General features: G+C 44.2%; 1 protein-coding gene across 1 annotated transcript in view; it reads left to right on the top strand.

Annotated features, from left to right (window-relative positions):
* Positions 1–21,927, top strand: part of SCARF2 (scavenger receptor class F member 2) — a 215,887-nt gene that overhangs the window by 91,447 nt on the left and 102,513 nt on the right. The window contains exons 3-6 of the mRNA XM_075831042.1: positions 11,373–11,474; positions 12,489–13,008; positions 14,027–14,245; positions 20,232–20,360. Of these exons, the coding sequence (XP_075687157.1) occupies positions 11,373–11,474; positions 12,489–13,008; positions 14,027–14,245; positions 20,232–20,360 (970 nt within the window). The remainder of the gene's footprint in view (positions 1–11,372; positions 11,475–12,488; positions 13,009–14,026; positions 14,246–20,231; positions 20,361–21,927) is intronic.

Below are 21,927 nucleotides of genomic sequence, written 5' to 3'. Positions count from 1 at the left end.
ATTGATTTGCCTAATCCTGTCCCGGTAGTGGGTATCGACTCCACTCCTCTTGCTAATGGTTATTTTACTCAGCATACTCCTGTTTTTGAACTCCTTGTTGGCTCCATGCATTTGGAGCAGTGCTCTGTACTGTTGATGCAGGGATTATCGTCCGATCTGGTATTAGGTCTTCCCTGGTTGCAGTTGCATAATCCCACGTTTGATTGGAATACTGGGGATCTCACCAAATGGGGTAGTGAATGCCTGACGTCATGTCTTTCGGTTAACTCTATTTCTCCCCGTGAGGAGGTAAACACGCTACCTGAGTTTGTTCAGGACTTCGCTGATGTTTTCTCTAAGGAGGCCTCCGAGGTGTTGCCCCCTCATAGAGATTACGATTGCGCTATCGATTTGGTACCAGGTGCTAAGCTTCCTAAGGGTAGGATATTTAATCTTTCATGTCCTGAACGTGAAGCCATGAGGGAATATATCCAAGAATGCCTGGCCAAGGGTTTCATTCGCCCCTCTACTTCTCCTGTAGGTGCTGGCTTCTTCTTCGTAGGGAAGAAGGATGGTGGTCTTAGGCCGTGCATTGACTATCGTAACTTATAAGGTCATTGAAGTACTCAACCCTGTATCCTTCCGTCTGGAGCTGCCCCCATCCTTTCGCATACACAACGTCTTTCATGCCTCCCTCCTTAAACGCTGCTTCCCGTCCTGGTCCCCCTCGAGGAAACCTCCTGTTCCCATTCTCACCCCTGAGGGGGTGGAATTCGAGGTGGCCAAGATTGTGGACAGTAGGATGATCCAGGGCTCCTTCCAGTACCTGGTCCATTGGAGAGGATACGGGCCGGAGGAGAGGACTTGGGTACCTGCTCGAGATGTTCACGCTGGGGTATTGGTCAGGAGGTTCCACCTTCTGTTCCCCACTAAACCAGGTCCTCTTAGTAAGGGTCCGGTGGCCCCTCATAAAAGGGGGGGTACTGTAAAGGATCTGCCAGGCACTACGTCTTTGGATACTCCCAGGATTAATCAATCGACACCTGAGGCCGGACCTCTTAGACTGACTCCGGCTCCCACCAATCAGGGTGGCAGGCTCAGGAGTGGGAGAGCCTATCGCGGCCTGGTCAGTCGGAGTTAGCTCCGCCCCCTGTCCATTTATACCTGCCGTTTTCTCTTCCTCATTGCTTGTGATTCTTCCTGCTTTCCTGGCCCTGCTCAGCCTTGCTCCAGCCTGCTACTGCCTTGCTTCAGCCTTGTTACAGCTTCCGCTTATCCTGCTTCGCTCTGACCCCGGCTTGCTTCCTGCTCATTGCTCTGCGTTCGTACACTTCGTTACTTCCTGACTCTGACTGGCTCGTTCACCACTCTGGTCTCCTCGCGGTGTTCCGTGGGCTACTGCCCCTTCCCTTGCTTGTTCCCTGTTTGTATTCCCGTGCACTTAGTCAGCGTAGGGACCGCCGCCCAGTTGTACCCCGTCGCCTAGGGCGGGTCGTTGCAAGTAGGCAGGGACAGGGCGGTGGGTAGATTAGGGCTCTCTTATCCCCTTCCCCTTTTTCCTGCCATAACACTTGGTTCCTGATTCGTCCCCTCCTCGCGGTAGAGTATACCCTCTCTCCTTACCTGAGACCCAGTAATGTCTGCCTATATTAACCCCTTAAGGACACAGCCTATTTTGGCCTTCAGGACACAGACAATTTTTTCAAATCTGACATGTTTCCCTTTATGTGGTAATAACTTCGGAATGCTTTTACCTATCCAAGCAATTCTGAGATTGTTTTCTCGTGACACATTGGACTTTATGTTACTGGCAAAATTTGCTCGATGCAATAAGTATGTAATTGTGAAAAACACCAAAATTTAGCGAAAAATTGCAAAAATTAGCATTTTTCAAAATTTATATGTATCTGCTTGTAAGACAGATAGTAATACCACACAAAATTGTTGCTAATTAACATCACCCATATGTCTACTTTAGATTGGCATTGTTTTTTGAACATCCTTTTATTTTTCTATGACATCACAAGGCTTAGAACTTTAGCAGCAATTTCTCACATTTTCAAGAAAATGTCAAAAGATTATTTTTACAGGGACCAGTTCAGTTGTGAAGTGGATTTTAGGGCCTTATATATTAGAAACCCTCGATAAGTCACCCCATTTTAAAAACTTCACCCCTCAAAGTATTCAAAACAGCATTTAGAAAGTTTATTAACCCTTTAGATGTTTCACAGGAATTAAGGCAAAGTAGATGTGAAGTTTTCAAATTTCTTTTTTTTTTTTTTTTGCAGAAATTAATTTTTTATCTATTTTTTTGTAACACAGAAAGTTTTACCAGAGAAACGTAACTCAATATCTATTGCCCAGATTCTGCAGTTTTTAGAAATATCCCACATGTGGCGCTAGTGCACTTATTGACTGAAGCACAGGCCTCAGAAACAAAGGAGTACCTAGAGGATTTTGGGGCCTCCTTTTTATTAGAAAATATTTTAGGCACCATGTCGGGTCTGAAAGGCTCTTGCGGCACCAAAACAGTGGAAATCCCCCAAAAGTGAACCCATTTTGGAAACTATACCCCTTGAGGAAATTATCTAGGGGTATAGTGAGCATTTTGACCCCGCAGGTTTTTTGCAGAAATTATTGGAAGTAGGCCATGAAAATGAAAATCTACATTCTTTCAAAGAAATTGTAGATTTAGCAAATTTTTTCTAATTTCCACAAGGAGAAAATACACCACTACTTTTGTAAAGCAATTTCTCCCGAGTAAAACAATACCCCACATGTGGTCATAAAAGGCTGTTTAGACACACGGCAGGGCTTAGAAGGGAAAGAGCGCCATTTGGCTTTTGGAGCTCAAATTTAGCAGGAATGGTTTGCGGAGACCACGTTGCATTTGCAAAGCCCCTAAGGGACCAAAACAGTGAAAATACCAAAAAAGTTACTCCATTTAGGAAACTACACCCCTTGAAGAATCCATCTAGGGGTGTAGTGAGCATTTTGAACCCACAGGGGTTTCATAGATTTTATTAGAATTGGGCAGTGAAGATAAAAAAAAATCCTTTTTTTCCAATAAGACGTAGCTTTAGCTCAAAATTTTTCATTTTCTCAACAAATAAAGGAATAAAAGAACCCCAACATTTGTAAAGCAACTTCTCTGGAGTACGGCAATACCCCATTTGTGGTCATAAACTGCTGTTTGGGCACACGGCAAGGATCAGAACAGAAGGAGCGCCTTTTGGCTTTTGGAGCACAGATTTTGCTGGATTGGTTTCTTGACACCATGTCACTTTTGCAAAGCTCCTAAGGTACCAGTACAGTGGAAACTCCCCAAAAGTTACTCGATTCACGAAACTACACCCCTTGAGGAATTCATCTAGGGGTGTAGTGAGCATTTTGACCCCACAGGTGTTTCATAGATTTTATTAGAATTGGGCAGTGAAAATAAAAAAAATCCTTTTTCTTCAATAAGACGTAGTTTTAGCTGAAAATGTTTCATTTTCTCAACAAATAAATTAATAAAAAGCACCCCAACACTTGTAAAGAAACTTCTCCTGTGTACGGCAATACCACATATGTGGTCATAAACTGCTGTTTGGGCACAGAGTAGGGCTCAGAAGGGAAGGAGCGCCATTTGGCTTTTGGAGTACAGATTTTGCTGGATTGGTTTCTGGGCGCTATGTCGCATTTGCAAAGTCCCCGTGGGACCAAAACAGTGGATCCCCCCCCAGAAGTGACCCTATTTTGGAAACGACACCCCTCAAAGTATTCACCTAGGGGTGTAGTGAGCATATTAACCCCACAGGTGATTGGCAGAAATTGGTGTGCACTCGATGTTGCAGAGTGAAAATGGGATTTTTCCATAGAGATGTGGCGCCCAGCTTGTGCCACTGGAGACACACACCCCAAAAATTGTTAAAAGGGTTCTCCCAGGTATGGCGATGCCATATATGTGGAAGTAAACTGCTGTTTGGGCACACTGTAGGGTTCAGAAGGGAGGTAGCGCCATTTGGCTTTTGGAGCGTGGATTTTGCTTGTATTAGTTTTGTTTGGAGTCCTACTGCTGTTTCCGTTTATAGTGTGGGGGTACATCTAAGCCGGGCGGACTATATAAGGGTCATAGTCAGGTGGTATAATAATGGGGTAAAAAAAAACAATAAAATAATCCATAGATATTTGTTACGCTGTGACACAATCCTTTCTGCACAGGCCGGTGTCGCGCTAATAAATGGTCCTTACTTATTCCCCTTTTGGTCCACACTCGGGATCTTTGCAGTTTGAGGAATTTTGCTTTGAAGTGTTGTCCTGGTATAATACGGGCACCCTTCCAGCAGATATGTTTGGGCCCTCCCCTTCCTGGTTCCCTAATTTTAGGTGCCTTGATAATTCGCCACTTGAAACAGAAGAAACGTTCCCTTCGGGCCGCCACAGCATATTTTTATTTCCTGGCTTATTGGAGCCTTAACTCATTTTATTTTTTCATAGACGTAGTGGTATGACGGCTGTTTTTTTTGCGGGACGAGCTGTAGTTTTTATTGGTACCGTTTTGGGGTACATGCGACTTTTTAATCACTTGTTATCCTTTTTTTTTTTTGGGAGGCAAGGTGACCAAAAAGAGCAATTCTGGCATATTTTTTTTTAAATTATTTTTATACAGCGTTCACCATGCATGTTACCTTTATTCTGCAGGTCAGTCCGATTCCGGTGATACCTAATCTATAGCACTTTTTATGTTTTACAACTTTTTGCACAATTAAATAACTTTTGTAAAGAGAATGAATTTTTTCTGTCGCCAAGTTGTGAGAGCCATAACGGTTTTAATTTTTTCGTCGACGGAGCTGTGTGATGGCTTGTTTTTAGCGAGACGAGTTATAGTTTTTATAGATACCATTTTTGGGTACATGCGACTTTTTGATCATTTTTTATTTCAATTTTTGGAAGACAAAGTGACCAAAATATAGCAATTATGTCAGTATTTTTTAGTTTTTTTTTTACGGCGTTCACTGTGCAGAATAAATAACATAATATTGTTATAGCTAAGGTTGTTATGGTCGCAGCGATACCAAATATGTATGGCTTTATTATTTTTTTCAATAATAAATGACTTGATAAGTGAAAAAGGGCGATTCTGTTTTGTGTTATTATTTGAAACTTTTATTGTATTTTTTGACAACTTTTATTTTAACTTTTTTTACACTTTTTTTTTACACTTTTCTTTAGTCCCACTAGGGGACTTGAAGGTCCAACTGTTTGTTTGATCTTCTAATACATTGCACTACCTATGTAATGCAATGTATTAGAACTGTCAGTTGTTCACTGACAGCAAGCCGATCAGGCTCCGCCTCCGGGCGTAATGGCAGATAGGAAGCCATTGTTAAGCATCCTGTTGCCATAGTAACAGTCGCCAATCTTGCCATCGCATGGCAGGGCTGCTGATTTCATACAAACCACTTTGATGCAGTGATTGCATTGAATCGCTGCATTGAAGGGGTTAATGGCAGGAATCGGAGCTAGCTCCGGTTCCTGCCGATAGATCGGGGTGTCCGCTGTAACATACAGCGGACACCCACTGCTGATGATGCCGGCTCAGCTTCTGAGCCGGAAGCTGAGCCGGCGCCATCTTGCCGATGGTACCGGAAGCCTCCTGGGCCCCGCTGACGACGGGGCATAGGAGGATTCCGTTACTGGCAGACTGGGAGGTAAGTATTAGCCCTCTGATCACCTTTGCAGCCACCGGCAACCCAGCGATCACGTTGCTGGGGTGCCGGTTGCTATAAACTCCTCACATGCTGAACGCTAAGCGGTCGGATCGGAGGCTAGCTCCGGTGCTGGACGATACCTCAGGGTGCCAGCTCAGTTACGTGGAGTTGCGGGAAAACACCATCTCCCATCCCATCACCTAGCTGTACGTGAAAATGCGGGAAGGGGTTAAGGAGAATCTAGAGAGGGGCTTTATACGCAAATCCTCATCCCCGGCCATGGCCGTTTATTTTGTCAAAAAGAAAGACGGATCCCTCCGACCCTGCATTCTCAACCAGATCATGGTAAAGAACAGATACCCATTGCCTTTAATCTTGTAACTGTTTGATCGCATACGGGGGGCTACAATCTAATACGGATTCGTCAGGGTGTCGAGTGGAAGACAGTATTTAATACACGTGATGTGCGCTACGAATACCTGGTTATGCCCTTCGGCCTGTTCAACGCCCCCGCGGTTTTTCAAGAATTCGTCAATTACGTTTTACGTGATCTCCTCTATGTCTGTGTTCTGGTGTATCTCGATGACATTTTGATTTCTTTCCCCAGATCCAGTAACTCATCAGAGACATGTTTGCCAAGTTTTGCTTAGATTAAGGGAGAATCACCTATATGCCAAGCTGGAGAAGTGCGTGTTCGAGAGAAAGTCTCTACCCTTCCTGGGCTATATCATCTCCGGTCAGGGCCTCAAAATGGATCCTGAGAAGATAAAGGCTGTCTTGGAATGGCCACGCTCTCAAGGCTTAAGGGCCATACAGCGCTTCCTGGGATTCGCCAACTTCTACCGGCTGTTCATTCCCAACTTCTCCTCACTGACAGCCCCCATCTCTGTCCTCACCAAAAAGGGCATGAATGCCAAGGCGTGGACTCCCGAATTAGAGCCTGATTTCAATAGCTTAAAGAAGGCCTTCACGTCAGCCTCAATCCTTCATCATCCTGATGTGTTCCTACAGTTTTCGTTGGAGGTGAAGCCTCCTCTATTGGTGCTAGCGCACTTCTGTTCCAGAGAGGTTCCAAAGGCAAGACTGTGGTATGTGGCTACTACTCTAAGCTTTTTTCTCCCGCAGAGCGCAACTACTCGATTGGGCCATCAAGCTGTCTCTGCAGGAGTGGAGACACCTACAAGAAGGCGCAGTTCATCCAATCCTGGTCTTTACGGACCACAAGAACCTCCCCTATCTCCAGATGGCCCAACGGCTGAACCCTCGTCAGGCCAGGTGGTCGCTGTTCTTCGCTCGGTTCCAGTTTGAGCTCCACTACCGCCCTGCCGACAAGAATGTGATTGCCGATGCCTTGTCTAGGTCATTCGAGACAGAGGACACTGTGGAGTCCCCACAGAATATCATTGACCCTTCCTGCATCATCTCTGTCAACCCTCTGCAAGTTAGAGACATTCCTCCGGGGAGGACCTTTGTACGTCTGGCAGACAGAGGAAGAATCCTCCGCTGGGGACACAGTTCCAAGCTGGCAGGTCACACGGGTGCCCATAAGACCCGAGACCTAATTGCCTGTTAGTTCTGGTGGCCTACGCTGCCCAAAGACGTCACGTATTTTGTCTCTTCCTGCACGGTGTGTGCAGCAAATAAAGTTGCCCACTCCAGACCAGCTGGTCTGCTCCAGCCACTGCCTGTGCCTGATGCTACATATTGCAATGGACTTTGTCACAGATCTGCCTCTCTCTGCTGGATGCAGTGTGGTCTGGGTGGTGATGGATCGATTTTCCAAGATGGCTCATTTTGTTCCACTGACTGGTCTGCCTTCTGCTTCCCGACTGGCCGGCCTATTCGTCCAACACATCTTCCGTCTCCACGGCTTGCCTCTGCATATTGTCTCGGATCGAGGGGTCCATTTCACCTCAAAGTTCTGGGGAGCACTCTGCGGTCTCCTCGGTGTAAAGTTGGACTTCTCCCCGGCCTACCATCCCCAGTCGAATGGTCAAGTCGAGAGGGTTAATCAGATTATGGAGAACTATCTGCTGCACTTTATCTCCAGGCAGCATGATGACTGGGTGCAGCTGCTTCCTTGGGCTGAGTTCTCTTATAACAACCATTCTAGTGGTCCACCACCTTCAGCCCGATCTTCATTGTCTACGGCCAACATCCACTAATACCTCTTCCTTTTTCCACTATGTCCCAGGTGCCTGCAGCTGACTCTACCTTCAGGGACTTTCTGCAGATATGGCAGCAGACCCGATCTTCTATTCTGCTGGCAGTCGACCGCATGAAGAAAAAGGCAGACACTAGAAGACGAGAACCTCCCCAGTTTCTTCCAGGTACCAAGGTCTGGATATCTTCCAAGAATATCCGGCTGAAGGTGCCATCTTGCAAGTTGCCCCCCAGGTTCCTCGGACCCTTCCAGATTGTGCTGCAAATAAATCCTGTCTCTTACAAGCTTCGGCTGCCTCCCACCCTCAAGATCCCAAACTCCTTCCATGTCTTCCTGCTGAAGCCCGTGGTCCTGAACCGCTACTCTAGGACTCCTAGTTCCGCAGTGGCTCCTGGCGGCGCGTCACGGACATTCGAGGTGAGGGAGATCCTGGCCACTAAGAAAGTAGGAGGAAGGACGTTTTATTTGGTGGATTGGACGGGATTTGGTCCAGAGGAGAGGTCTTGGGAGCCAGAGGAGAACATCACTGCTCCTGCCCTCGTGAAGAAGTTTCTCTTCCGCTCTGGCCCCAAGAAGAGGGGACATAAGAGGGGGGATACTGTACGGCTGCGGCCATGGACGAGTGAGTTCCCGGTGGCATCTCCATCCTGAGAGACGCCAGCACTCACTTCCTGGTCCGGACACTGTCTCCCGCAGGGCGCACACGCCCGCGAGTGCACGGCCTTAAAGGGCCAGTACGCGCACAGTTGCAGAATATTGCAATTAGTCCAGACTGCTTAGGGATTATAAAAGGGGCTCTGCCCTCTCGATCCTTGCCTGAGCGTTGTCGTGTTACCTAAAGTTTGTCATTGCAAATGGTCTCCTAGTATTTTCCAGTACCCAGTGTTACCTATATCCCGTGCTACCATGCCTCTGTGCCGTCAGGAGTTGGAGTCGTGTTGTGCCCTCTACTGCATCTATTGTATCGCACCCCGCCGGGTGTCTACTGTTGGAGCCTCATTTTAGCCTGAATCTACCGCTACTGTCTACATTGCCTCAGGTACCCTTTTTGAACTATAGACATTGCATTGTACCTGTTTGGCCAGCTGCTATCCCGCTACGAGGTATGGCCCAGTGGGTCCACACCCCGCACTGTGACAGCGTGCATGCGCGCTCTCCTCTCCCCAGCTCTTACACTGTCCGTAGCAGTGACACGCCCCCTTGCCAGTTCGGCAGAGTACTAATCTTGACAGCTGAAGAGTGAGAGCGTCTGCGCGCGCGCACTCTCTCCTCTATCCTCGCTCTTGCTGTAACACTGTCCGTATCTGATTGGACAGTGTCACAGCCATAGTAACACGCCCCCGTGCCATTTCACGCTCCATTGACAGTTCAGGGGGTTATTTAAATATCGGGCGCCAAATATAACGGCACCAATATCTAAATAATGGAGGAGGTAAGAAAAAAAAAAAGGAAAGTGCCCCAGGGTTTGTGCAGCTCTGCCCATTACATGCTGCACTCAGCTGCACATGTATGGGGAGGTGAAAGGTTCTCTTTAAGCCTAAAAATTCTAAAAAAGCAAAAATTATGTGTACAAAAATGATAGAAAAGAAACCCGCATAAATCACGATTCTAGCCCAACAAATAAAAAAGTTATGGTTAACGCGTGCTAAAAATGGGTTAACAGTGTTTGGCTCAAAGTAGCCTGGTCCTGAATCGGTTAATATATATCGGCTTAGATGAGGGCAGTGTATACACATTAGTTTTCTGTATTTATTTGCAAATGACCTAAATGCAGACTTTCATGAAAAATTCATTTTTGTATTCTGTAATTTTAATTTTAGTGCAATGTCCTTGAATATTACAAAAGTGTATTGAGTCTACTCTGAGGGGAAATGTCATTGTTTCACTTGACTAATTTTAATGAATCACATATATGGAAAATGCTTTGGGCTAAATATTGTTCAGCTGAGCCATACAGAATTTTCTTAGACCCCCCCCCCCCCACATAATGTCACATTATTGTTCCTTTATTTTACACACTAAGGGCATGACCAGACGTGGCATATTTTTTCCGCCACTGTCCGCATCAATGCCGCACATAATCTGCGTTGCAGATTCTGTTGTGGCTCTGCCTAAAATGGGCATTAAATTGATGCCCACTAGCCGTTGCGTATTGAGGTGAAAGTACTTCCCTTCTCTCTATCAGTGCAGGATAGAGAGAAGGGACAGCCCTTTCCCTAGTAAAAGTAAAAGAAATTCATACTTACCCGGCCGTTGCCTTGGTGACGCGTCCCTCTCTTGACATCCAGCCCGACCTCCCTGGATGACCCGGCAGTCCATGAGACCGCTGCAGCCTGTGATTGCCTGCAGCCGTCACTTAGACTGAAACGTCATCCCGGGAGGCCGGACTGGAGGAAGAAGCAGGGAGTTCTCGGTAAGTATGAACTTCTATTTTTTTTACAGGTCGATGTATATTGTGATCGGAAGTCACTGTCCAGGGTGCCGAAACAGTTACTGCCGATCGTTTAAATCTTTCAGCACCCTGGAGAGTGACTATTTACTGACGTCGCCTAGCAACGCTCCCGTAATTACGGGTGCACAAACGTAGTCACCCGTAATTACGGGAGCCCCATTGACTTCTATGGGCCTGCACGTGCCGTAACAACGGCCCGTGATTACGGGCGTTTTTACGTTAGTGTGCATGGGGCTTCAGTCTGGCTGTAGACCTAGAAATACATAGGTCCAGCCAAAATGAAGAAAGATCTTGTTCGTAAAACAAATACGCTACGCAGCACACATAACATCTGCGGACTTCATTGCGGAATTTTGACTCTCCATTGAAGTCAATGGAGAAATTCTGCAATGAGTCCGCAACAAGTCCGCTACACGTACGCAACAACCAGTGTATGCTGCGGACACCAAATTCCGCACCACTGTTTATGCTTCGCAGCGGAATTGTCCGCAAAGTGTAAACGAACCTAACGAAAAAGGTGTGGAAAGCTATGGAGAAACGTGTACGCTGCGGATTTCCGCAGCGGACTGTCCGCAGCGGAATTCCAGAGCAATTCCGCCACGTCTGGTCATGCCCTAAGAATGTCTGTATGGAGCAACTGATTTCAATGTGGTTTGTTCCCCATTTATCGTTATTTGGTACCATAAATTTATATAGGTGAACTCTGTACCTCCACATACTGCAGCTCATGTAAATGTACTCCACTCTACTGTAAAAAAGACATTACATTTGGTATGCATATGCCTTATTACTTTCTTGCATATCTCAATATAATTTCATCTTCTTCTTGAGAAGTCTGTCAACAAACACGGCACTTCATTTACAGTGAAAATTCACAATTCCAACAAGTTCTACATATTTCTTGTGTGGATCCAGAAAAAAGAGAAAACCCTATTGGGGTAGATGCCATTTGTAATTGTGTGACCAACATGATCAAAATTTATGTTCAATATGTGATGGATTTCGTATGAAAATAATTATGTTTTGTACTTACTGAATTTGGAAACCCTTCTATAATGTAATGGTCATGTTAATTGTTTCCTAGCGACATGTGAAGGAAACTTTACCTGCAAAGAAAATGAGGTCTGTGTCCGGCCAAATGAATGTCGCTGTCGTCACGGCTACTTTGGTGCCAATTGCGAAACAAGTAAGTCTTGTTTGCTCCTTTATGTAATGATATCATAATGACTTCATAAAGTGATTTATATTATTTCATGTATTAGTATAGCAAACGGTTAATCATCACACTGTCCTGTTCTTGTAGTGTAGTTCTGTTGAAGGTTAAAGCATGTAAAGGAGTTTTCCCACAAAAACATCACCTATCCACCGGTGCCCAATCGACCCCATTAACTTATAAAAGTGTCGGTCAGGTTAAACAGATTTCTTGAATGTGACAATGACTACATTTAAGCAGCAACCAAACACATCAGATTGAGTTGTTGTTAGACAGCTACCTTTGGTCAACATATATGGACACACATGGGTGTCTCACACACACATATGTATATATGTGTACACACAAATATATTTTTGGGTGTATGTTTAGTCCATATGTGTGGCCATGTACTTGACTAGAAGCAAGTTACGAATGTGTACCTGCATATGCACTTTCCCAAATAACTACAGAATTGTGTATACCTTATTTTGTGAAAGTTCCAATTTTATAATTTTGATTGATGTATTTTCATGTTTCGTGATTTCCCAAAGTAAATAATATGCAATACGATTTGGTAGTAGTTAATCATTTGCTATGAACTAGTAAGAGATTGCATTGCCAAGGGCAGAGGAGAAATAAGATGTTTTCATACATTTTAAAGTCAGCAGTACATCATAAGTTGCCCAGTACACTTTGTGTGTAGATTCACTACATTTTAAAAGATTGCCGTTTCACACTAAAAGACGCTCATTCAAAAATGAAAATAATAGTATAGAAATATGACTTTAACTAAAGAGGTATCAACTAGCATATCAATAGTCTCTACCGATGTTTTAAATGCTTTATATCTATGAGAATTTCATAGAAAAACCTTTTCGTCACAATACTTTACTTCTAGATGAACCTCCTATATATTGGATCACGTCTCTTTTTACTAAGTGATACAATGTATGGTGACTTGATATAAGAATGTATAATATGTTCTATTAAACTTTTCTCTACTAGAGTGTCCTAGACAGTTCTGGGGTCCAGACTGTAAAGAAAAATGTTCTTGCCATCCTCATGGACAATGTGATGACGTAGGCGGTCAATGTACATGCAATGCAAACCGGTGGGGACCCAACTGTGAGAATGCCTGCCTTTGTAAATATGGCAAGTGTGACCAAGAAACTGGGAAATGTACGTGTGATCCAAGCTATTGGGGACCTCAGTGTTCAAATGTCTGTTACTGCAGTTCCAACTCACAGTGTGACCAAGCCACTGGAAGATGCATTTGCCACCCAGGATGGTGGGCACGGAGCTGTAACAACCAGTGCACATGCAACAACTCACCATGTGATCAACTAACAGGACGCTGCCTGTGCAGAGAACGTTTATGGGGCACACGATGTGATCGAATATGTCAGTGTTTAAAAGGGAAATGTAATCAAGTGGATGGAACCTGCACTTGTGAGCCTGGCTATAGGGGCAAATATTGCCGTGAACCATGTCCAGCTGGACACTATGGACTGTTCTGTAAGAAGCGGTAAGGAGACCTCACTACTTCAATTATCTTGACTTTATGATATGTTACAAATTATTTTAATAATGTTTTCACTGCATAAATAGTGGACTGGTCGAATATGCAAAATATTGAGTAAACTTTAGTTGTGGGGCGTAGACTTTTACTGCTTTCCTGCATCATTTTTGGTACATAATTTTCAACTTTTAATTGTTTCACATGTATTCTATGTCCTGTTCATAGTTCTTCAGCAGTAATCTGTCATCATTAACTAGATCCCTCCTTATGGGACTTTCTAGCCTTGTCAAACATTTTTAAATAAACTTTATATGTGTTAAAATAAAAAAAATTGACTTTCCTTTACCCCTGCTGCACCCACGGATCCTCGCTCGTGTTTGTTTTAACTGCTACAACATTGACGTGTCATCACGACACGTGAGCACAGCAACTAAACACTAAAGTGTTGCAAACAGAGACCAGTAGGGGCCTGGGAAACGATCAGCACAGGAGCAGCGGGTGGGGGTGGGGCGTTAAAAGAGAAGTACATATTTTTTTTATTATTTTAACACATATACAGCAAATAGAATTATTTGAAGTTGTTAAAAGTTGTACCCAGCCCTTCCATAGTTTAAGTCTTTTTTTACGGATGGCACGAAAGGATTCCTGTTACAGCACCTACAGATGCTGTTACATGGCTTTCCCAAATTACTGAAGCTATGCACCTTCGTCATTTTCACTGTATAGTGACATTTCCGTTCAGACACTGTGCAAAGAACTGAAACACATACTTATTCAAGTGATTGGTCTCAGTTGTAGTACCTGCAACAATTCCTTAATGTCAGAGGCGCTGTCCAGAGAAAAATTTTGAGTGCCACAGTCCTTTCATTGTAACAATTGGTCCAAGCAATATACTGTCACTGGAAAATCCCTTTTATATAAATTCACACACTTTTCTATTCTCCATTTGTCATAGATCATGCTAAGAATATTTTTAAAGATGATCTTTGCCACTTGAATGAACCAAAAATGTTTTATCTTTCAGGTGTGGTCAGTGTAAGGAACAGCAGCCTTGTACCATTGCTGATGGCAGGTGCATTGCATGTGGACCAGGCTGGAATGGGACAAAGTGTGATCAAGTTTGCTCCAATGGCTTCTATGGTGATGAGTGCTCTAAAATATGTCCTTCTTGCAAAGATGGACACACCTGCAACCACCTAAATGGGAAGTGTACAGTTTGCAATCCTGGCTGGATAGGTGACCGGTAAGGAGAGGACGTATTTTGTTGATTTTATTTGACTTCACTGTGACACTGATATGATAGATACAAAAGCCAGAGTAAGTAATTATGGACTAAGTAAGCAAAAAGGTACGAAAAAAAAGAAACCACAGAAGGCAAAAGGTCTAAGAAAAAAGAAACAGTGATGTAGGCTGACCATCAAAAGGTCTTTGAGAATTGTGGTTTACACATCTGGCCAACATTTCACATAGCCAACATTCCTAACGTTTGTTGTGCGAAAAAGGACATTTAAGAAGTGCAGATGAAAAACAGTGGGGTAGTCTATTACAAAGAAAACACTTATTTTGACTTGCAAAATGACAGTTGATATCAGATCGGTTGAGTTTCCAATCACTGTATGATTACAAAGGGAGTAGCAGAAAAACTAAAGATGGATTTTGTTCTTATTTCATTTGTACTGACCAGTACTAGAGACTAAAAAGAGAGATTATTTATAAAGGAAGGGCGAAAGGAGATAAGTTATAAAGGAGCCTACTCCTACAGAGGAGCCACTTATATTATACAAAATATCAGGGTATACTCCAAAGGGTCACAGTACAAAGTTTAATGCTGTGGGATGCCTGAGGCAAGTGTGTTTGCTATTACATTTGTATTGTTATATGTATAGTTAAAGGGTTATTCCAATCTAATATGATGGCATATCACCAGTATGTATATGGCATTACTTTCTGATTGGTGGGGGTCTGACCTCTGGGACCCCCACCAATCCTGAGAATGAAATGTCCACAAGCAGTTATTTAGCGATGTGTCCCCTTCACTGTTTTTCCTTGCACAGTGGCGTTGTGAGATGGGAAAACCTAATATATTTGGACATTGACCAAGTTGATGTTATTTTAGCTGACTGCAATAGCATATTGGAATTGAATTTAAATTATGACTAGGAGCTCAAAGAGCAGATTTATCTTTAATATGAGGGTATATACCAAATCAGTGAACCGGGCAGAATTTACAACCAAAGACCCCCCTCCCAATTTAGGGGCTCTAAAGTAATAAAAACGTTTGCTGCTTAACTGTTTCATGGTCAGGTGTGTGTTATCCATTTATTTCACTTACAAGTAATTATATACAATGTCTAGTGTTGATTTTAAGTGTGGCATTTGTGTTCGGAATCAGTTGCTGTTGACCCTCAATATGAAGTCTTCAGCGGTGTCCCTGCCAGTAAAGCAAGCCAACATTAGGTGGAAAACAACTGTGGTGGATGACAGTATTCTTTTCCTGCTGAAGAAAAAAGCCCTCAAAAACAGTTGGCTGGATTAAGAACACGTTCCATGGGATAAGAAGCCTTCACCAGAGTAAATACAGAGGGTTTACCACGAGATGTAAATCATTGGTGAGCCTCAAAAACAGGAAAACCAGAGATCAAATAGAATGAAAAAAATAAATAAAAGAAATATATATATATATATACAGCAAAACAGGGGATAGGAGCAGCACTGTGTAAATATCCAAGAAAACGTTTGGTGCTAGCTTCAAAGATAAGGAGTGACGTGCTCCTCATGCATATATCCAAGAAAAGAGACTGGAAGCAACACTCAGCAAAAAATTTGAATTTATTCACCCAACACAGCAACGTTTCACTTCCTCCATGGAAGCATTTCAGTGCTGCTTCCAGTCTCTTTTCTTGGATATATATATAAACAAGCACAGCTCTGAGACAACATCTGATGGACAAATGAAACATCAACTTGCACGAGAATTTTGGAGGAGTAGAGCATACAAAGGGAAGAAATTGCTCATGAACCAAGGAACACCACCTCTTCTGTCCGTTCACCTCATCTGTGGAGGTAGTGTTATAGTGTGGGCACATATGGCTGCCAACGGAACTGGTTCCCATGTATTTGTTGACTATCTGACAAAAACAAACAGAATTAATGTTGTGCTTCCTAGGGCTATAATATCTGCTCATAGTCAGACAAATGCTTAAAAACAAATTGATAGCTCCAGTGTTGATGAACAATGACGTTAACAGAAAAAACGTGAGTTGCTAAAAAAACAGCCTTGAAAACAGCTCTGTATTTTCAGACGTTTTTTTATTAAGCATGTGCACATACCCTTAGGGTATGTGCACACACACTAATTACGTCCGTAATTGACGCACGTATTTCGGCCGCAAGTCCCGGACCAAACACAGTGCAGGGAGCCGGGCTCCTAGCATCATACTTATGTACGATGCTAGGAGTCCCTGCCTCGCTGCAGGACAACTGTCCCGTACTGTAATCATGTTTTCAGTACGGGACAGTAGTTCCACGGAGAGGCAGGGACTCCTAGCATCGTACATAAGTATGATGCTAGGAGCCCGGCTCCCTGCACTGTGTTCGGTCCGGTACTTGCGGCCGAAATACGTCCGTCAATTACGGACGTAATTAGTGTGTGTGCACATACCCTTAGAGTTATGGAAAGCGGTGCAGCTATCCCGAAGTAACGCAATCCAGTCTCCAATCCTGCCTTTCCAGGTTTCATTGACATTCCCCAGCCGCTCTTTGTCACTAGTGGCCTCCTCCAACTCTCACGGATGCGCCATTGCCTTGTACTTCCTGGCACGCACAGGAACAGGTGTACTCTGCTCGGCTTCATTGCTGCCCCGTGCATGCCTGGGGAGTACAAGGCAATAGTGCTTCCAACAGAGTTAGAGAAGGCTGTTCATTATGTAGAGCTGCTTGGGATGTCAATCAAGCCTTAGGGTATGTTCACACGACACGAAAACAGCTCCTGAATTTCAGAAGATTTTGCATGTACTCGCGTTTCTGGCGGCGTCTTTTACGGACATAATTGGAGCTGTTTTTCATTGGAGTCAATGAAAAACGGCTCCAAAAACGTCCCAAGAAGTGTCCTGCACTTCTGTGACGCGGGCGTAATTTTACGCGCCGTCTTTTGACAGCGACGCGTAAAATTACACCTCGTCTGAACAGAACATCGTAAGACCCATTGCAAGCAATGGGCAGATGTTTGCAGACGTATTGGAGACATCTTTTCAGGCGTAATTCGAGGCATAAAACGCGTGAATGACGTCTGAAAATAGGTCGTGTGAACATACCCTTAAATGGCAGGTTTGCAGACGGACTGCATGACTCCAGGATATTGATACCGCCTCCCATGACTCTTAGGTGCAGTTCCCACGGAGTATATTGCAGGCAGAAATTTTGAGGCAGGTTTTGACCTGCCTGCACTTTCTTGCCGGGTTTTTTGCCCACAGCCATTTCGCCACTGCCAAAAGCACTTTTTCTGCCTTCCTTGATTTCAAAGGGAGGTCAGAGGTGGAACCGCGGCAAGAAAGGACAGGTCGCGTTTTTTCCCCGCGAGCGACTAACAGCCGTTCAGGAAAACAAAACACATCCATTTCCCAATGAAATCAATAGAGGCGGTTTCGGAAGTTTTTTAGCGCTGTTTCCGACGCGGTTTCCGCATCAAATTCAAAGCCAAAAGACCCAGTGTGAACTAGGCCTTATAGAACGCACAGTTTCAAAAAGGCTGTGAAAACATACAGGGGCATTTTTGGAAACCTTGTCAGATCATTTTTTACAGCATGATGGCGGCTTAATGGGGGCAAAATTACATGATAGGTTCCCTTCAAACTAACTGCAAAAGCAACCCAAGAATCTTAAGACAAAAAATTATCTGTAATGGCTAAGACAATATCCTGAGCTCAATCCAATTGACCAGTGGCGTAACTACCACTATAGCAGTCGTAGCGGCTGCTACGGGGCCCACAGCATGAGGGGGCCCGTGCCACCCGCTGGCACGGCCCTCCCCCCATGGCCGGAGGCTCCGCTAGCAGCTGCTACGGCTGCTACAGCGCGACGCCACAGAAAGAGTTGTTCCTACAAAAGACATGCATCCCCTATCCACAGGATAGGGGATACATTTGGGATCGCTGGGACGCCCAGCGATAAGGAGAACGGGTGACCGAAAGTCCCCCCGAAGTCCTCCATGACAAACCTCTGACTTCCGGGGTCTATCGGCAGCTCCATAGAAATTACTTGTGCATCGGTCGCGCTTGCGTGACCAGCGCACCTTTCATTTTTATTGAACTGCGCAGACCCTGGAAGTCCGAGGTTTGTCATGGAGAACTTCGGGGGACTTTCGGTCCCCTGTTCTCCTTATCGCTGGGCGTCCCAGCGATCCCAAATGTATCCCCTATCCTGTGGATAGGGGATACATCTTTTTTGTAGGACAAATTATAGGCCGTTTTTTTATTTTTTGGGGGGGCTGTATGGCGTTATCTATAGGGGGAGAGGCTGTATGGCGTTATCTACAGGGGAAGGGCTGTATGCCGTTATCTACAGGGGGCTGTAAGGCGTTATCTACAAGGTGCTGTATGGCGTTATCTACAGGGGGAGGGCTGTATGGCGTTATCTACAGGGGGCTGTATGGTGTTATCTACAGGGGGCTGTTAGGCGTTATCTACAGGGGAATGTGTGTGGCGCTATCTACAGGGGGCTGTATGGGGCTATCTATAGGGGGGGGCGCTGTGTGGCGGAATCTATAGGAAGGGACTATCTACCGGGGGGGGGGGGGTTGTGTGATACCCAGGGAAGGGAGGGCCCCAGTCAAAAGTTTGCTATGGGGCCCAGTCTTTCCTAGCTACGCCCCAGCAATTGACCATTTGCTGAAGGCAAAATTGGAGGTAATAGAAGAAGCAGGAACTGAAGACAGCTGCAGCACAGGCCTGGGAAGCCTAACATTGGGGGGGGGGGGGACTATGTATTAAAATGGTTGTAAGCCCTTATTCACATGAGCGTATCTCGTCTCCGTGTACTGTCCATTTTTTTCACGAACACCACACGGACATATGAAAATCAATGGGGCTATTCAGACATGCGCTGCGTGAAAATGACTGCATGTCCTATTTTGGTGCGTTTTTACGCACCACGCAGCCTATTGAAGTCAAAGAGTGTGTGAAAATAACGGACAGCACACGGACGTCATCCGTGTGTTGTCCGTGATTCACGCAAGAGTTGCTAAAGAAATAAATAGGTAAAAACCGCGTGACAAAAACCGCAGATGTGCACTGTACACGGATGCCACACGGAAGTGCAACACAAGAAAAACGGTGCATTTTTTACGCGTGCAAAATGGACACGTTCATGTGAATAAGGACTAATACTTACATTGTTGACCTGATTTGGATGTAAAACCCTTTTATTATTACAATAATTTAATTACATCTCAACAAATGCTGTGGTAGGTAGGTGGTATTATGAGAGACAAATAGAGAGAGAGGTGGATAGAAAATGCAACTATAAAAGAAACGCTGCATAATTGTAAATGATACTATGTTACTAGTTTGGAGGAGAGATCTAGTTACACTGTGTATATATTTTTGCACCAATTTTAATATGTTGGCGGGTATGCACTTAAACTATTTTTATTCTATTGATCCTGCTCACGATGAGAGACGTGCAGGCTTCATAGACCAGGAAGCTGTTTGAATATGGATTGGCACATTGGTCTAATGAAAACACATTTCAATATGTTATGTTGCAGTATATTGAGTCACAATGACAGTTAGGCCTTAGAATTCCTCCAGGAATATTAAGGCAGATTTTGAACTGCCTGCACATATTTTTCGGCGTTTTTCGCCCCCGGCCATTGAAGCTAATGTAAGGACCACAGGCAAAAAATGCTGCGAAAATAACGCTCAGAAATGAGCATCAGAGGTTTTTTCTGTCTTCAAATGATTTCAATGGGAGGTCAGAGGCGGAAACCGCAGCAAGAAAAGACATGTAGCCTATTTTCCCCGCGAGCGAGCAAAAGCCAACCGGGGGAAAAAAAAACGCCTCTGCCTGTCATTAAAGGGGCGATTTCGGACGTTTTTGGCGCTGATTCCGACGCGGTCTCCACGTCAAAATCAGCGCCAAAAAACTCAGTGTGAACTAACCCTTATACTTGATGCCTGTACATGTTTATAAAATTCTGAAAGATTATAAGTGATTATTATTGTTATTTTCAGGTGTGAAACAAAATGCCCTAATGGTACATATGGAGAGGACTGTGCTTTTAGGTGCACGGACTGTTTTAACGGAGAGTGTTGTTTTGAGACTGGAAAGTGTCTTTGCAGTGCAGGATCTTATGGACCATAGTAAGTGTTCGTTTTCTTTATCACATCTGTTAATGTCTAATGTTTCATCCATCCCACTAGGGGCCTCTGCTATGCGTTTCCTAAGTCTAACATCTTGGGGATGTTTATAACAATGATTAGTAGGAATATGCTCACAGGAGGACGGCTTGTGTTCAAAACATATACACTCATCAACATCATTTTAATACATTTTATCGTCTGGCCCAGATGCTGGTGGAGTTGATGATATATGTGTCTTTTATACTATCTGAAAGAATTTTATTGGAGGATTACATATTTCAAACTAGAGCGAATAAGACCTATCTTCTTGGCCATGGTAAACGGTTGGATGCCAATGGTAATTTAGAAGGCTAAGATTGAATTCCAGTTGAAGTATTAAAATATATTTCAAGAGGATCTGTCACTAGGTCATATAAGTTGAACTGGTTAACTGACCTGAATACAGTTTATTCGGAAAGTCTCCAGACCCTTTCACTTTTTTTCACATTTTGTTATGTTGAGGCCTTGTGATAAATAAAAATTAAAATTCAAGCACCTAAAGGACTCTCAGGCCCATGCACACGACCATATTTTCATCTATCCCAAAATACTCTCCGTAAATACGGATCCGTAGGCATCCATATTTGATCCGTATATACAGAAAGGATGTCTGTAAATACGGTCCGTATTGCATCCGTATTTAAATACGTATTACATACGGATCCATAAAATAAAAAGGGAGGGTGCAAATTATGTCATCAGCATGTTACATAGCAGAGCTTCCGTAAATACGGACGGTATACGGAAATTCCCAAAGACTTCTACGGGAGAGTCCTTGCCGTAATTACGGACAAGAATAAGACAGGCTCTATAATTTTTTCAGCACACACACCCATCAGTAAAAATGCTGAAAGTTGTCCGTGGCCAATAGAAATGAATGGCTCCGTAATTACTGTCAGTAGTTACTGTCTGTAATTACTGATGAAAAATACGGTTGTGTGCATGGAGCCTACGACTGAGAAACCAGATTCTGTGGTCTAACAAAACCAAGAAGTAAACTTTTTGGCCTCAACTTTAAGATTCATGTCTGGAGGAAACCAGACACTGCTCATCACCTGCCACATACCATCCCTACAGTGAAGCATGGTAGTAGCAGCACTATGCTGTGGGGGTGTTTTTCAGTGGCTAGGACAGGGTTGACGGAAAGATGAATGGAGATATTGCCTACAGAGATATTCTTAAAGGAACAGTGTCATCACAAATTATTTTTTTATATGTTAAAGATGTTAGTGCTTTATTAAAAACGTTTATATTCATTTGTGTGTTTGTGTTTTACTTTTTCTTATTTTTACACTTTTTCTTCCCTATGGGGGCTGCCATTTTTTGTTCCATTTCTGTCTGTGTCGATTAACGACACATACAGACATGGAATACGGCAGCCACAGTCCCATAGGGACTGCGAACGGCTCCCGTCCCATTGACTTCAGTGTACGGCGTCTGTGTGGGAACTGCGCATGCGCCGCTCCCACACAGTCCAATTCGAAATTGGCGCCGTCCGGCGCCATTTTCCTGTGGACCGGAAGTCGCG

This window comes from Rhinoderma darwinii, chromosome 1 (assembly GCF_050947455.1).
Source record: "Rhinoderma darwinii isolate aRhiDar2 chromosome 1, aRhiDar2.hap1, whole genome shotgun sequence".
In the NCBI taxonomy this organism is placed as follows: Eukaryota; Metazoa; Chordata; class Amphibia; order Anura; family Rhinodermatidae; genus Rhinoderma; species Rhinoderma darwinii.
Note: the sequence above shows the minus strand (reverse complement) of the source record. Positions and strands in the feature narration are given on the sequence as shown.